Raw genomic sequence first — 16268 nt, forward strand, 5'->3', positions numbered from 1 at the left:
TGATTTATGGTCGAACCTGCATCTCTCCCTAGCTAAATTTAAAATACAACGTTTATGTTGTAATTAGGTACCTACCTACTAAGACAACTAACATAGTACTTATGTGTAATTTAATTAACTCTGTAAGGATCTTGTGGTCCGAAATAAGAGTTTTTGATTTTTTCATTTTATAAAGTAAGGATCGGGGTAGGTGGCGATCTCTCGTTTCGGAGGCCAAGATTCACTTTAGATCACTGAGCCAAAATAGTTAGTTAAATTCTTCACTCGATCCCTTTCAAAGGAATTATAAAACATGAAATTTCTTCCCAGGTCATAAGGCAGTTTTTTTTATCGATTTTGTGTATTTATACTATTTTTTTTAATTTGCAGTACTTGATAAAGTTCGCGCGGGGATCCAACGGGTGCTTTTCCGAAATAAGGAAAATGGAAAACCTCAAGTAACTCAAGTCACTCAGAAAACTCAAGTCACTGAGCCTCAGGTAACTAACACAAACCATTACTATTATAAATGGGAAAGTGTGAGTGTGTCTGTTTGTTTGTCGGTTCGGTAAAGGCGCACTTGCTCAAAAATGGATAAGAAAGCAAAGAAAGTTGTATTCTATTTCATAAAAAAAATAACTTGATAGATCAGGATCAGCAAAGGCTGTCTTGATCAGGCCAGTTTGTGTCGTGGAAATAAATAAACTACAATTCATCATCATCATCAGGCCTTGTACATCTTTACAGAAGATTTAAGCAGCGTCTCTGATCTAGCGACAGCGGCGCTTGTGGCTATATAACCCGATTCGTGATCGGCATAACCTACCACATCTGTCACAAATAAAACTAGAATAAAATTAGTCTCCACACGAGCGCGATCCTCATTGGGCCTTATTGCCCGTTTTCGGGCTAAGTTTTGAAACCAGGACCTGTCATGGGTTTCACGACCTCTTAAAAGGCTGGCCCTCCTCCAGGGTCAAACTACAATTACAAATATGGAAATCGCTATTAAAATACAATGATGCTTGATATTTCTGTTGCACTTTTCAGACCTCATCATCGCCATCATCAACACCAGCCATGTTAGATAAATTCGATGACTTATACGAAAACTACCGGGCTCTATTAATTTCAGACTATTATGAAGAAACGAACACTGGTATATCCAAATATGTCGAAACCCTGTCAAAAAAAGCTGGATATTTGTACAAAAAACTAGACCAAACTCCTAATAGAATACGTCTTTGGACAGAAGCAGGCAAGAACAAACCTTCATCTCTCTTAAAAGAGGAGTTTCATAAGTTGCGAAACCTAACTTTGGCTTACGGGACCAAAGGAACAGAGTATTATAAAAAAGAAGATCTCCTCGAAGCCATAAAAGACAGTTTAGAGTTCTTGGTAGCGCCAGGACGATATGATGGCAAGATACATTATGGAAACTGGTGGAATTGGCAAGTCGGCATACCTACTAACTTTCTTGATATTCTAGTCATAATCGAGACTGATTTAAAAAGTGAAAAAATAAAACAGTATATAAATATCATTAGTGAATATATTCATGATCCATATCATAAATTGAGCAACACGCTTGAAAATTACACGTATACAATTGAATTCACTTACAATATAGCCTCGAGTTCACAAATTGTTGAACTCGCTAGAGTTGTACTAGGCTTAGGGATTTTGCAGAAAAACGAAACTAAAATATTTCAAGCACTAGATACCATTTTCGAAGTAATGGAACCAGTGACTGAATCAGATGGATTTTACGAAGACGGCTCCTATCTTGAGCATAAAAATATACCTTACACCGGGTCGTATGGAAGTGAGCTGGTCAGAAGGATGGGTGATATTCTTGTAATCACACAAAGCTCTAAATTTGATATTCCTCCCGAACAAATATATCCAATTGTAAAATATGTAGAACGCGCTTTCTTACCTCTTGTTTATCGCGGAGAAATGATAGCAACAGTCAGAGGTCGAGAGGTTACTAGAGAACCTTTATCATTAAATCCACCGATAGGATCAGACGTCATGTACACTTTATTGACTATAGCTGAATTCGCATCAAGCACAGATAAGAAACTGAAAGAATCTCTAAAGTACTGGATACAGAAAAACCAGGAGTACTATTTTTCAAACGCAAAAACGTACAATGAAATAGTATTGGTAACCAGTTTATTAAATGATCCCAGCATAGTGGGAGCTAAGTTTCCATTTATTGGAGCTAAAATGTATGCGTCGATGGACCGCTTTGTTCAACAAACAGACAAATACACGTTGGGTATAAGTTTATACTCCAACCGGATTTCAGCATTCGAAGCGGGGAATTCGGAAAACAAACGCGGATGGCATACTGCTGACGGCGCTGTGTATCTATACAACTATGATGATGTTCAATTTAGGAATGCCTATTGGCCGACTGTAGATCCGTACAGGTTTCCAGGAACCACAGTAGATACTATAGAGCTCGAAGAGGAACTAACAGACTGGCAAGCATTCTATTCTAAAGCAAATTGGGTCGGTGGAGTAGCCGACCGCAATCAGGCGGTGGTCGGAATGGATTTAAACAAAGAAGGTTTTAAAAATAATAATATATTATTGCCAATGAATCTCAAAGGCAAGAAATCTTGGTTTGTAGTAGAAGGACAAATTGTAGCATTAGGTGCTGGAATTAATGGAAGAACAACAGCATCCATAGAAACAATTGTAGAAAACCGACTTTTAAATAATAAGTATAAATATAAAGTTTGGTCAAACAAAGGTGAAATAAAAACAACGACAAAAGGATATTCTTTCAACTGGTTAGTACTCCAATCGAGCAATCAGAGATTATCTATTGCTTACTATTTCCCGAATAATGAAACTGTTGATGTTATATTTGAACAACGAAAAGGAACATATAAGAATATAAATGATAATTATTGTATAAACGATTTCGCTTACACGGGTAGTTATCGCAAATTTATAATTATGCACGGACAGAGGCCAGTGAATGCAAATTATTCTTACGTGTTGCTACCAGGAGTCACCAAATCTGAATTAAAGGAATATGTCAGCAATAACCCGGTAAATATTCTCATAAATACAGCTGAAATACAAGCTGTAGAAATAATAAGCAAAGGTTATCTAGGCATTAATGTTTGGAGCGAAACGGGAGGATCTATTGCAGGAATAAGTAGCGACAAGCCTGTGTCTCTAATGAAACAAACTTATGGCACTGAAGATAAATACGTCGTGTCAGATCCGTCGCAAACAGATAAAGTTATTACAATAAAAATACCACGCTTTTCTAGAGTAGTAACAATGAGTGAAGGAATAGAATTCGATGTGGTAAATAAAGAGTTTGTAGTAGATTTTAAGGAAGCTAGAGGGGGCAGTAAGCAGTTTATTGTCAACATTTTGGATGTAATAAACGAGGTTTGGGGAGGTAACTAGGATGACACAAATACAGGTTGATTCGTAAATAATAAATATCGAAATATCGCTGTAATACAGGACGTTTGTATAGTCACCTGCAAAAAGGCTGAAACTATTTTTTCAACACACTTGCTCGTAACATGGGTCTTATTAAACTGATGTTTGGCTCATACTCGCAAGTCAAGAAATTATACATAGAAAATGAGAATCCAATTTATTGACATTTAATTATAACTTTTTATTTTTAAGCGTAAGTTTAAAATTGATTGAATTTTATTATAATATGATTATTGTTAGTACTTAGTTTTTTTTAGAAATAAATATTCCACCACAAAACGAGGTATTTTCAGTCATGTTTTTTTTTACTCATGAAACTGGTTCCAAGACTTTATAGCCTACTAATTAGTTAGAGGAAAGACCGGTGTAATTAAAGAAATATAGTTAAAACAACACGTGGAATGAATTTATTACCTAAATAATATGAACATAATATATATACATTATAATATTTTCGTACCTAAAACTAAAATATAAAAAAAATACCATGTTAACCGTACCTGCCGAATATATTAAAATACAATTCCAAAGGGTCAATAAGGTAGCGTCAATAGGGTTCGGTAGGGTTACACAATAGGGTAAACCGGTCTGGACAGTACGAAGCAGTTGTTATCTGTCGCCGAGATGAGAATATATCCCGCCTGTCCCCAGGTAGCGCCGTGGGAGTTCTTTACAATCCAATAGTCTGTTCCATCGTGAACTCCGAAGCCGACTACAACGACGCCGTGGTTTGTGTGCCCTTTGTTACTGAAAATAAACAAGAAGTTTTTGAAGTGAAACTACTAATACGATTTTCAACTGAGAGTGCGTAACAGTCAGTCAGTGTTACGTTGCGTTAAATGCCGCTCACTCAGCGCGTAACATTCAGTCACTCACTCATTCACTCACTTAGTCAGTGACAGAATAGTTTTGATTGGTGGAATGGTTGGTTGAGATGTGTGTGTTTTATATTTAGATCGAGTGCAAAATGAGTTTATATTTAAACATTAAATAAATGTCATATACAAAGAAAAAGTGACCAAGTGCTCCGAGCTGGAATCGAACCAGCGTACTCCGCTTACCGGGCGAATGCCTGAACCACTCGGCCATCGGTGCACGAAGGCAAGGGTCGAAATTTCCAAGTATATGACATTTCCGAAGGCTCGTGGCGCCCCCTGGCATTCGCCCGGTAAGCGGAGTACGCTGGTTCGATTCCAGCTCGGAGCACTGGAGGCCTTGGTCACTTTTTCTTTGTATATGACATTTATTTAATGTTTATAACATAATAGTAGTGTTACTACTTAAAAATACAAGTTAAAATATTTTCTATGAAAATAATTTAATTTGTTCTTAGAGTTTATATTTGTTTTTTTTTTTTTCAATAAGTTGAGCAAATATCAATGTAAAATACTTAAAACAGTAAAAAAATGGACGTAACTAAATGCAAAAACGTGATGGTCACTTGACAAAATGTTTTTGAGGTTATGTTACCAAGTTTCACTTTTTCCGCGCGTAGGGACTCCACGCACTGTTTTTTATTTAGGGGTAACCCATTTAGTACATCAGAACAAAGAGGGCGGGGAGCATGTCAAGTGTGACAGTAAATATTAAAATCTATCTAGATTTTTACTATGAAAACGAGTCAGGTAAGTCAAATGTTCACATATTTTTTGTGTGGCATCAACCATGCTAGGTGAGCATTTCTTTTTTTTTGCCAATAAAAATTGTTTGATTGTTTTAGGGAATTTTAGGTCAATTGTACTCAGAATCACGAGTACTTTCAATCTCACTGGGAGACAAAAAGTGTCCCAAAATTTCCATACATTTTTGTTACTTTCCTCTTTTGTTACCCCATACAACATGTACGGAAAATGGTAACAAAATAAGAAAAAATCGTATGGAACAATTTTTTTAACTACTAGAATTGAAAAAGCTAGTAATTCTGAGTAGAAATAGCATTTTAATTATTTTATTTCAAAAATATCACACTTCATAAAAGTGGCAAAAAAAAAAGTAATGCTCAGGTAGCTCAAGGTAAATGGGGTAACCCGGGTAACCCTGCGTGTAACATACCAGTCAGGATCATAGAAGATGCCTCCACCATAATAGCGCATCTTCTTGTTGAAGTTGATGGACACAGCCACCGGCCCGTACTTGAAGAGGGCTACCTTCAGCGCCTGAGGATTGTGGGCCGTCGGCTTCGCGTAGCCCTTGATGGCGTATGAGATTTATATCTGTCTAATACTTTTAAACCAGCACTAAACGAAAACCTTATATAGGTACCGGCGATCTTGGAAACCGCTTTAACAACTTTGCTAAAATTAATTAAGTTATGGGGTTATCGGGGGTGAAAATCGATCTAGCTCAGTCTTAGGTCCTGGAAACGTGAATTTTCGAGTTTTCGTCGTCCAGGTACTTACTGTTATTTGTGTAGCATAGACCGTCCTGTACTTAATAACTCAAGGTAAATGGGGTAACCCGGGTAACCCTGCGTGTAACATACCAGTCAGGATCATAGAAGATGCCTCCACCATAATAGCGCATCTTCTTGTTGAAGTTGATGGACACAGCCACCGGCCCGTACTTGAAGAGGGCTACCTTCAGCGCCTGAGGATTGTGGGCCGTCGGCTTCGCGTAGCCCTTGATGGCGTATGAGATTTATATCTGTCTAATACCTTTAAACCAGCACTAAACGAAAACCTTATATAGGTACCGGCGATCTTGGAAACTGATTTAACAACTTTGCTAAAATTAATTAAGTTATGGGGTTATCGGGGGTGAAAATCGATCTAGCTTAGTCTTAGGTCCTGGGAAACGTGAATTTTCGAGTTCTCGTCTTCCAAGGGTCCATTTCTCAAAACTGAAAGTTACAAGTTACAAGCGGAAGTCTCTTTGCAACTTGTCATATTAGACATTGACTACCGCTTGTAAATTGTAACTTGTAGCTTCGAGAAATGGGCCCCAGGTACTAACTGTGTTATTTGTGTGGCATAGACCGTCCTGTACTTGGTAACTCAAGGTAAATGTGGTAACCTAAGGTAACCCTGCGTGTAACATACCAGTCAGGATCATAGAAGATGCCTCCACCATAATAGCGCATCTTCTTGTTGAAGTTGATGGACACAGCCACCGGCCCGTGCTTGAAGAGGGCTACCTTCAGCGCCTGAGGATTGTGGGGCGTCGGCTTCGCGTAGCCCTTGATGGCGTATGAGGTTTATATCTATCTAATAAACGAGCACTAAACGAGAGCCTTATATAGGTACCGGCGATCTCGGAAACCGCTCTAACAACTTTGCTAAAATTTATTTAGTTACTAGCTTTTCCCGCGGCTTCGCTCGCATTAGAAAGAGACAAAAAGTGGCCTATGTCACTCTCCTCCCCTTCAACTATCTCCACTTAAAAAATCACGTCGATCCGTCGGCGTCGCTCCGTTTTGCCGTGAAAGACGGACCAACAAACAGACACACACACTTTCCCATTTATAATATTAAGTATGGATGGGGTTATCGGGGGTGAAAGTCGATCTAGATTAGTCTTAGGTCCTGGGAAACGTGAATTTTCGAGTTTTCGTCTTTCGTCAGGTACTTACTGTGTTATTTGTGTGGCATAGACCGTCCTGTAATTGGTAACTCAAGGTAACTAAGGTAACCCTGCGTGTAACATACCAGTCAGGATCATAGAATATGCCTCCACCATAATAACGCATCTTCTTGTTGAAGTTGATGGACACAGCCACCGGCCCGTGCTTGAAGAGGGCTACCTTCAGCGCCTGAGGATTGTGGGCCGTCGGCTTCGCGTAGCCCTTGATGGCGTATGAGATTGACATGTTCTTTGTGTGGCATAAACCGTCCTGAATATAATAGTAGAATAAGTTGATAAAATGAAAAAATTAAAATGAAAATGAAATATTTATTTTTCAAGTAGGCATATTACAATGCGCATATGAACATCAAATAAAGCTACGCCGGCTCTAACCCTACGCCTCAGCCTCGAGAGGATTTCAGTCCCCCCTCAGTTGGGAGGGGGGTATCCATTATGGGACCGGCAAGAAACTCGGCGGGCAACTTCTTTTCAAAACATTACATCTTATAATTAACACATGATTTACGAAAACCTGTTAAAAATGAATAAGTTTTAATTGTATTAAAAGGGATACCTTTAGATAGCCCACAAAACTCTTAAGTACATATCTCTTTTTTGTTTCCTTTTTTTTCATTTATACAAACGGTATAATTGTTTTGTGTGTGAGTACTGTGAGAACTTGAAAGAGGTTAAAAAGGGTTACCATATAAATAAATTTCTCGCCACTCAGTGTGGATCGCGTACTTTTCGGTTTAGACTTTAGACTACTAAATCAGTATTTGATAAATCAAGAAGATCCGTAATCCCTGCGTTACAGGCGATGCCTAGTTCGCCGCTATTTGACTTTGTTAAAGTACACACATACATACAATCACGCCTGTTTCCCATAGGGGTAGGCAGAGATCACGGATTTCCATTTACTGCGATCCTGACAAACCACTTTCGCTTCACACACTTTCATAACGTTTCTCATACACGCTCGTCGGTTTCGAGTACTTCTGACCTGGACTTTTTGCAATATTTCCCCGATTTCGTCAAGAAAAGTTCGCCTAGGTCTTCCACTTCCAACTGACCCTAAGTACTACTACTTATTTACCTTCCTACTGATTTTATTAAATTACCTTACGATAAATAGGTTTATTTTATTTGTTACTTAGTACAACCCACCTGTTCTAGATAAGAACCATATTCCTGCTCCACAGGAAGGCCATGCTTGACGATGTATTTAAAAGCGTTCTCCATCCATCCACCGTCGCATCCCAGGCAGCCCAATCTGAACAGAAACAATTTCCAAAAGTGAGTGTCGAAAACCTGCAAAAGTGGGTGTCGAAAACCTGCAAAAGTGAGTGTCGAAAACCTGCAAAAGTGAGTGTCGAAACCCAGGAATGGCTGAGCTCCGCGAAAAACATTGTGATGAATGATGGTGTTACATGATGTCCTTACCCTCATGCAGGGCCGGATTAAGGGTAGAGCGATTGCGGCCGCTCTAGGCGCCAAATGGTAAAGGGGCGCCAAAATCGTAAAGAGTTGCGCAATTTTATGAGTCAAAGGAGCGTAAGGGTGGCGATGAGAGAACTTCAAAGCACTTGGAAACCGAAGGGCATACAGTGACAAAACACCATTACTGCCTGCCATTATTACCTTAGAACGCAGAAAGACTTTTACCAAGAGCGTCGAAACTCAAACTCGCTCTACTCTGATCGAGCGCACGGGCCGGCACTGCCCTCATGTCACAATTTCGTTTTCTTTCAACAGTTTCAACCCCTTATTTGCCAACAGTGGTACTGAAGCTTGAGTAGTTTCATGTGCCTACCCCTTTATGGGATACCGGCGTGATTGTATGTATGTATATCCTTACCCCCAAGCACAGTCCACCAGAGACTGCTCACTGAGGTCAATGATCCGTCCGCCATTGCTGCGAGCTATAGCGCCCTCTACAGCTGCTGTGGACGCAAACGCCCAGCATGAACCGCAATGCGCCTGATCTGCATAAAAATAATTAGGTATTAAGTTTTTACCACATCGACTAGTAAAAAAATACATACAGTGAAGTGTAAAAATATAGGTGTACACTGTACACATCTTACTCCAAAATATGTTCACACCTAAGCATCTTAGTCCGATGTAATAAGGGCGTAGTACCAAATTTATGAGACGATTTTTTCGATACTTGACTGTACAATAATGGATGCTATATATTTTGAATATTCTTAACCCGGATATGTTCTGAAAATACATCCAAAAGAAACAAATTAGTAAAAAGAACTTACTTTTAACTGGTGAAATGACTACCTCCATCCTCAAGTCAAAATACTGAGGTCTTCAACAAGTTGCTTGACTTCTTTATCAGAATGAAAGTGGACTTTGATGTCCATTTCTAAGGGCTTGAAAAGAAGGCATAAAAACATCAGATAGTCTTCCCACTTACTTTTAACTGGTGAAATTACTCCCTCCATCCTCAAATCAAAATTCTCAGGCAACTCCTCAGCAATTTTCTTAACTTCTTCATCAGAATGGAAGGGATGAGTGGCCTCCAGTTCTGGGGGGTTGGGTAGAAGGCCGGTAAACATCTCCATCTCATCTGAGGTCCGGTCGGCGAATTGGTTCAGGGTTAGTGTGTATCCGAGGCTCTGGCGATTATGGTGTTCTATCATTCTGTAAAGTCACGTGTCATGCATTATACGCAAAGGGAAGGGCACTTGATTGGGCCCTTAACAACATAAAAATTGCATTGTAATGCAACTTTTCAGCAACAAGGTTTCAGCTTCATCGAAAACCGGGAAATAGACCAAACTTAACCTGTAATATTTGATTGGTAAAAACGGGGTTCTTCTTTTAATGGGATAGGAGGAAAACGAGCAGACAGGTCGCCTGATGGTAAGCGATCACTGCCGCCCATGGACACCCAAAACACCAGAAGTGTTGGAGGTGCGTTGCCGGCCTTTAAGATGGGTGTACGCTCTTTTCTTGAGGGTTTGAAGGTGGTATCGGTCCGGAAATGCCGCTGGCGACAATTCATTCCACAGTTCTTGAATATTTTAGTCCTATCCTTTACATTCATAATTGTAATTAATATAAATTAGCACATAAGAAAACATGTAGAAATTCAAGAAATAAAAAGGCTCTTTATTTATTTATATTTGATTACAGACCTTCTAAAAAAAGTTGTCTAATAATCACTTACTCCCAATTTTCATGAAAAATGGCATTCCTCATTTCGTGCTCGTTGTCGCTGCCATATTTCTTCTGGTGATGTTTTTTGTAGCTGAAATATAACTTCCGATCTTAATGTACCCGAGGTAATAATTGCAGTTGAACTTATTGCTGGCAATAAGTTCAACTTATTTGGTTTAGAATAATTTAATAGTGGAAAAGTACCGCCTTGTGTGAGACGAACTCACAGCCACTGGATCAATACTCCAGCGCTCTGCCAACTGAGCCACCAAGACTTCTTAAACAGCAATTTTTGATCTATAAAGCCGCTGGTTTTGATAGGTAGTTTAAAGAAATAAAATGAACAAAAACCTACCTATGAAAAGCGACATCTACATCCGTCTCTTTTGCTGGGTGAAGATGCTTGATATCGTTGGGAAAATCTTCACCAAGCGTCCCCATGTATTCGCAATCATCTGTAAAATCAAGAATCGGTCAGTAACTTTAATTGAAATGCTTGCAAATTCTGAAAAGTTTAGATATGGTTCAAACCTAAAACTCAAACTAAAGGGTGACTCACACTAGACCGGGCCGGATCCGGGTCGGAGGCTCCGGTGTTTCCTTATCTATGGAAAGCACCACGTGCAGTTGTCTTCGCTATGTCTTTTCCTTTATTAAAAAGCGACTGGCAAATATCAAATGATATTGCCATCAGCATGAAACTTAATAAGAAGGCCTGTGTTGTGGGTACTCATACACCGATAGATAAAATATACAAATAATAATATACATAGAAAACACCCCTGACTCAGGAACAAATATCTGTGCTCATCACACAAATAAATAACCACGATACAAAATTTAAATTTTGAAAAAACACCGACATAATGTACCTATTTTCATCAAACATGGCTAAGAACACTCCCGTCCCGACCCAATTCAGCTTTCAAACAAAAAAAAACGAAATCTAAATCGGTTCGAAAGCTACGATGCCACAGACAGACACACACACAGAGACAGACACGTAAGTTATAACACCCCGTCGTTTTTGCGTCGGGGGTTAATAAAATAGTAGGAATATAAATAGTTAAAGTTATATCTCTATAGTTCTATAACTTGCCTGTGTCCCCTTCGTTTAGATCCTGTTCGTCCACAGTGGACTCGTAGTTGTAGTAGTTGGTGATGATGTGAGCCGTCATCGCGCCGTTCTTCATCAGGTAGTTCTTGGCTTCGAATCTGTGAGACCATCAAAAACATTTGGATTAGATATCATCATCAGCATATCAGCCCTTTATCGTCCACTGCTGAGCATAGGCGGCACGGGAGCGACTATCTTTTGTTTGTTTCTATCGCGGATAGCTCATCGCTTACTCGCTTTTTGTAAGATCAGTCCTTTGGGCCAAAATTACCAGGAATAAAGTGACATAAGTGGTTCCCCTTGTTTTGGCATAATTGTACAATCAAGAATTATTTTTAGCATAATCTATATTGGCATAATTCACCTTTCGCATAATCTGTTTTGGCATAGTATAGTTACGCATAATTTGTCTAGGCATATTTTTGTTTGTCCTGATATATTTCATGCATAAAGGTTATTCGCCGAATGGTTTTTATGCATAAATTATTTCTGCATAACATCGTTTAGTCGAAATTTACCACGTAGAATTTTTATCGTAGGTAATACTACTATATTAATGTTGCAGTTCTAACCTAACCTTACCGAAATTCTTGACAAAATGTTGTATTTGTTGAGGTCGCAGTTCTAACCTAACCGAACCGACTCTCTTGACAGCATTTAGTATGGGTGGATATTCTGATTTTAAGAAATATGCCAAATACAATTATACGAATTAATTTTATTCATAAAAACAATCGGCGTTAACAGAATTATGCGAACTTATTTTCGGAAAAAGTAATATTCGTATTATAACAGATTATGACAAATAAGTTTTCTGTCAAATTAACATTCGGCGAAAATCGATTATGCGAAGTCTGTTATGCGAAAATCGTTTCTTACAATTAAAATTATGCCAAATAGAGGGAACCCGACATAAGTACTTAGTTTGAAATACCAGAGTGTAAAATTACCTGACTGGTATATCGTAGTCATCGCTCTTGTACGTGTACAAAATTCGCTCCTGCCATCTTTTCTCTTCGAAAATTCTTCCGTACTTCCAAACCTCTACTTTTTTGCCATCCAGTTCTTCGTTGCCTAGAATACAACAGTGTTAAAAAAATACTTACTTTTAAAACTTTTCTCAATGACACTGATTTTAGGGAGCAATTAAGGACTTTCTCAATGACTAGAACAAACGGACTGCAACCCGATTGCAACTTGTATGGGAACTGCATGCTGAATGCACTTCAAATGCATCATCGGTGACAGTTACATACAAGTTGCATATTCCGTCGGCCCTATCATTCAATTATCTGACAATGCTTTTGCTATATTGTATTTAGTGATCGCTCCTTCTAGGAAATGAAGTATAAAAATACTTGCCTACATGTTCATAGTGTTCAATTTTAGGTAGATTCGATTCGATGTCGTCCTCATCTTTTATTCGCTGCATCCCACAGGTGATCTTATTCTGGTATTCTTCTGTAGACTGAGGCATCAACTGTATACAAAAAAACATGGGTTTTTCAGTTTTAGACAAAAAAAAATACTATGTACAAAATTAGCAAAACAGATGCCCCGGACCAGCCTGCACCGCGTGCGTCATCCTTTATTTGACTTTCTTAAGTGTAAGGCTTGAGTGCACGCTCATATTGGGCGTGCAGCGGGGCGGGGCGTGCGGCGTGCATGTCAAACAATTGAAGCTCATACAAGTGTCCTGACTCGACGCTGCATAGGATGGATGCATGACGCTCGCCCGCCCGCCGCACGCTATCACTCAGGCCACACCTCGGACACTGGCTATCAAATATATGAAAGAGGCGCGTTCCTAGCACACATCCTAAACTCGTGTAGGTGAACGCGTACCATGCTCGTGTGGGTGAGATATAACAGGTCGATTGTTCGCGTTTTTGACGGGCAGACTGAGGTCATCGAAAGGGAGTGGGCGGCACTTTCAGCGGGAATCGAAAGTGGCCATGGCCATACTGTACGATAGTGCTCTTTATTATACTGTGCTCAGGCTCAGGGCTTTCACTAAACGCATTTCATAAACTCAAAATGTATAGTTGAATACGTACGCTGTAGACGTAGCCATGTTCGTCCTCAGTCTCCCATTGGTAATACTTCTTGACTAGTCCCCCGTAGAAGTCGATACGGGAGCGGTTGACAGCGGCACTGGACCTGATCAAGAGAAAACTTGTCTTGTAAGAAAATTGCACCGCTCGCCATCGACAGGGCGCTCATCCACACACCTTGCAACCTAAATGGTCGCGCACCGTGCACCGTGCGGTTTCAGAGGAATTTCCTCCCACGAACGCTCCGGCTGTGGAATGAGCTCCCTGTCGAGGTATTCCCGATGAACTACAGTATGGAGTTCTTCAAAAAAGGAGTGTACAAGTTTGTCATTCGTTTTTGAAGTATCAACCTTTACCAGTTGGTGTGACGAAAAAAAAATTACCACATCTCCATAGACTCCACAATGCCCGCGTCCAGGTTGATCTTCTCGGCTTTCATGTGATACTCCGGCGGCCAGACGAGGCTTTCGGATTCTTCTGTGAAAATAATTTCAAAAATAATCAAAACCGCTCCGCTTCGCTCCGTTTTGTGTGGTAGGGCACAGCACAGCGGATATCGTCTCGCTCGAATCTAGAGCAGAGCCCAACTGGGGTAGTACCTCCGCCTTACAGAAGGCCGCAGCCAAATAGCACTAGACCCTACTCATAGTGTTGTGTTCCTGTCGGTGAGTAAGGCTGCCAGAGCTCAACGAGGGTGCGGTGTGCTGATGACGGGAGGACTTACGGAACTAACTTGTTCCGTTTATTGTCCTTTGAATCGTCGGCAACCCGAACCCTCCTCGGAACTTGTACACTCCTTTTTGCTGTGTACTTAACACAGCAAAAGGGAATGTACAAGTTTCTAATGGGGTGGCAACGCGCATGTGACACTGTTTGAGTTGCAGGCGTCCATAGGTTACGGTGACCGCTTTACATCAGGCGGGCCGTATACTTGTTTGCCACCGACGTAGTATAAAAAAAAAAACCACAACCAAACAGACCAACCAGAGACCAAAGAAATGGCAGGACGACCTCGATGTATTTTACAGCGACTGGCGAGAGCGGGCAGCAAACCGTGAGTGCGTTTCGGTTGAGTGCGTCGATATCGGATGTCGGAAGGATTTCAAAGGCAAAAATCTAAGATGGCGGCTTATATGTATGGGATATCGGTCCTACATCCGATATCGGATCGGATAATGTAAAAAGCATTGAGGAGTGGAGAAAAAAAGGGAAGGCTTTTGCCCAGCAGTGGGACGCAATTTAGTCGATTAAAAAATTTAATTAAAAACCAATCGTATGAAGGAGCGTATTTTAAAGGCCGGCAACACACCTCCAACACTTCTGGTGTTTCGGGTGTCCATGGGCGGCAGTGATCGCTTGCCATCGGGCTACCTGTCTGCTCGTTTGTCTCCTATCCCATATAAAAAAGAAGGGGAGAACCAAACAGCAAGAATCTAAAACTACGTTCATTTTCCGTTACCTTTACGCTATCGTGTAAGTAAAGTGCCGTATTTTATGATGCAGATTGAAAGGGTTACTGATAAGGTTCATTTTTCTCTAAATAACAAATACAATCAGAATAACGGAAGGCCATGAAAATTTGGCACATTATTTGGCACGTTATTTTTTGTCACATTTGACCGGTTCGAGTCCCGACTGAAGCAAGCGATTTTTCATAAATCCTTAAATGCAGAATTTATTGTTTTTAAAAACAAAGGAAAGTCTGCCTTACACAAAATGTGCTATTTACAATATTTAAGGTAGTTGCCATCCATGTGGCATTCGATTTTTCCACCCTGTATATATATATTTTATGAAATGTAAGTAGGTATATAAAAATAATTTGATTTGTTGTTCCCATAGTTGCGCAATAAATTCATAGTTTTGTAAGACACTAGACTGCTTACCCATAAAACTATATCCAACATTGTATTGAACACAAATCAACAAAATTATTGTACAAAGTGAAGCCATGATGTAAATACTTAGATTAAAAATATGTTAACACGAACCCATTCCTTTTATAGTGTTGTTTTTATCAAATACTGCATAATTATGAGTTTGTTATCAGAGGCTAATAATCAGTGCAAATATATTTTTTTATAAAATTACTGTAATAAGTCCAGAGTGACTACAAAGTTACAGTTTTTTTTTCATAGATTTTAATTGTTTTTTTAATAGTTTTTTTCATAGAGTATAGGTTCATGGTTTTTTTAATAGTTTTTTAAGTATATTGATTTAAACTAACACGACCTTCACTCATATTATTAAATCCCTCCCCGTCTACCCGTCTGTCCGTCTACCTGTCTGTCTACCCGTGACCACGGATGTAATGTCATGTCCGAAACGTCGGGTTAAATATAAACGTAAGTTTTTACGCGATTAAGCCCCGTTTTAATTTAATTTAATAATATGAGTTTTTTAAGTATTGCAAAATTCTCCAAATTTTCAACTTTCACAAGGAATCATTACGTGACAACCGCTCAATTAATACTAAAAATTAAGCAACCAAAGCTCTGTGTGCGTAGCCGAATACACAAACGCTCACGATAGTATCTGTTTCGTAGCTATCTATCTCTATCGCTCTTGTGTATTGGAACGAAACTGCATTTCTGTCGCCGTCTGGCGTTGACGATTGCCAATCGGCTACGCCGGCTGTCCCCATCTATCGTAAGTGATCCTTAAATTTTAAAATTTGATTCCTTGCATACATAAACATTTGCGTAGTCTGACTTTTAAAAATATATATACATTTTAACCACAATGTATGGATGACATTCCTATTTTTTTTAATGCGGTATACATAAATACTTGTTTTAGTTTGTTAAGTAGGTCACTAAAAAACAATAATTTGTTATTTTTTTGTAAAATTGACTACTTTTAACAACATAGCAATAGTGATAAAAATATAAATAACAAATCCATAA

General features: G+C 39.4%; 1 protein-coding gene and 1 non-coding gene across 2 annotated transcripts; both read right to left on the reverse strand.

The window, feature by feature from the left end:
* Nucleotides 1-3845: 3845 nt before the first annotated feature.
* LOC125237946 (crustapain-like) lies at nucleotides 3846-15350 on the reverse strand. The gene is made up of 13 exons (XM_048145190.1): nucleotides 15249-15350; nucleotides 13746-13839; nucleotides 13366-13468; nucleotides 12671-12788; nucleotides 12259-12382; nucleotides 11291-11406; nucleotides 10547-10646; nucleotides 10202-10282; nucleotides 9446-9672; nucleotides 8876-9002; nucleotides 8185-8290; nucleotides 7101-7285; nucleotides 3846-4203 (listed from the first exon to the last, which is right to left on the reverse strand). Exons 1-13 carry the CDS (start codon nucleotides 15313-15315, stop codon nucleotides 4023-4025), a joined length of 1629 nt encoding a protein of 542 aa, XP_048001147.1. The 5' UTR covers nucleotides 15316-15350; the 3' UTR covers nucleotides 3846-4022.
* Nucleotides 4480-4551, reverse strand: Trnat-ggu. The gene has a single exon. It is a non-coding gene; the product is annotated as a tRNA-Thr (tRNA).
* Nucleotides 15351-16268: the final 918 nt, after the last annotated feature.

The sequence above is a fragment of the Leguminivora glycinivorella genome, chromosome 22 (assembly GCF_023078275.1).
Source record: "Leguminivora glycinivorella isolate SPB_JAAS2020 chromosome 22, LegGlyc_1.1, whole genome shotgun sequence".
In the NCBI taxonomy this organism is placed as follows: Eukaryota; Metazoa; Arthropoda; class Insecta; order Lepidoptera; family Tortricidae; genus Leguminivora; species Leguminivora glycinivorella.

What these genes read in the sequence shown, in the direction of transcription:
- LOC125237946 (XM_048145190.1), bottom strand. Translation starts at nt 15,315, where the DNA reads ATGGCTTCACTTTGTACAATAATTTTGTTGATTTGTGTTCAATACAAT. An exon ending in GACTACGATATACCAGTCAG is followed by an intron (nt 11,407 to 12,258) that starts GTAATTTTACAC and finishes ATGGTCTCACAG; the next exon opens with ATTCGAAGCCAAGAACTACC. An exon ending in AGTAATTTCACCAGTTAAAA is followed by an intron (nt 9,003 to 9,445) that starts GTAAGTGGGAAG and finishes ATTTTTATGCAG; the next exon opens with ATCAGGCGCATTGCGGTTCA.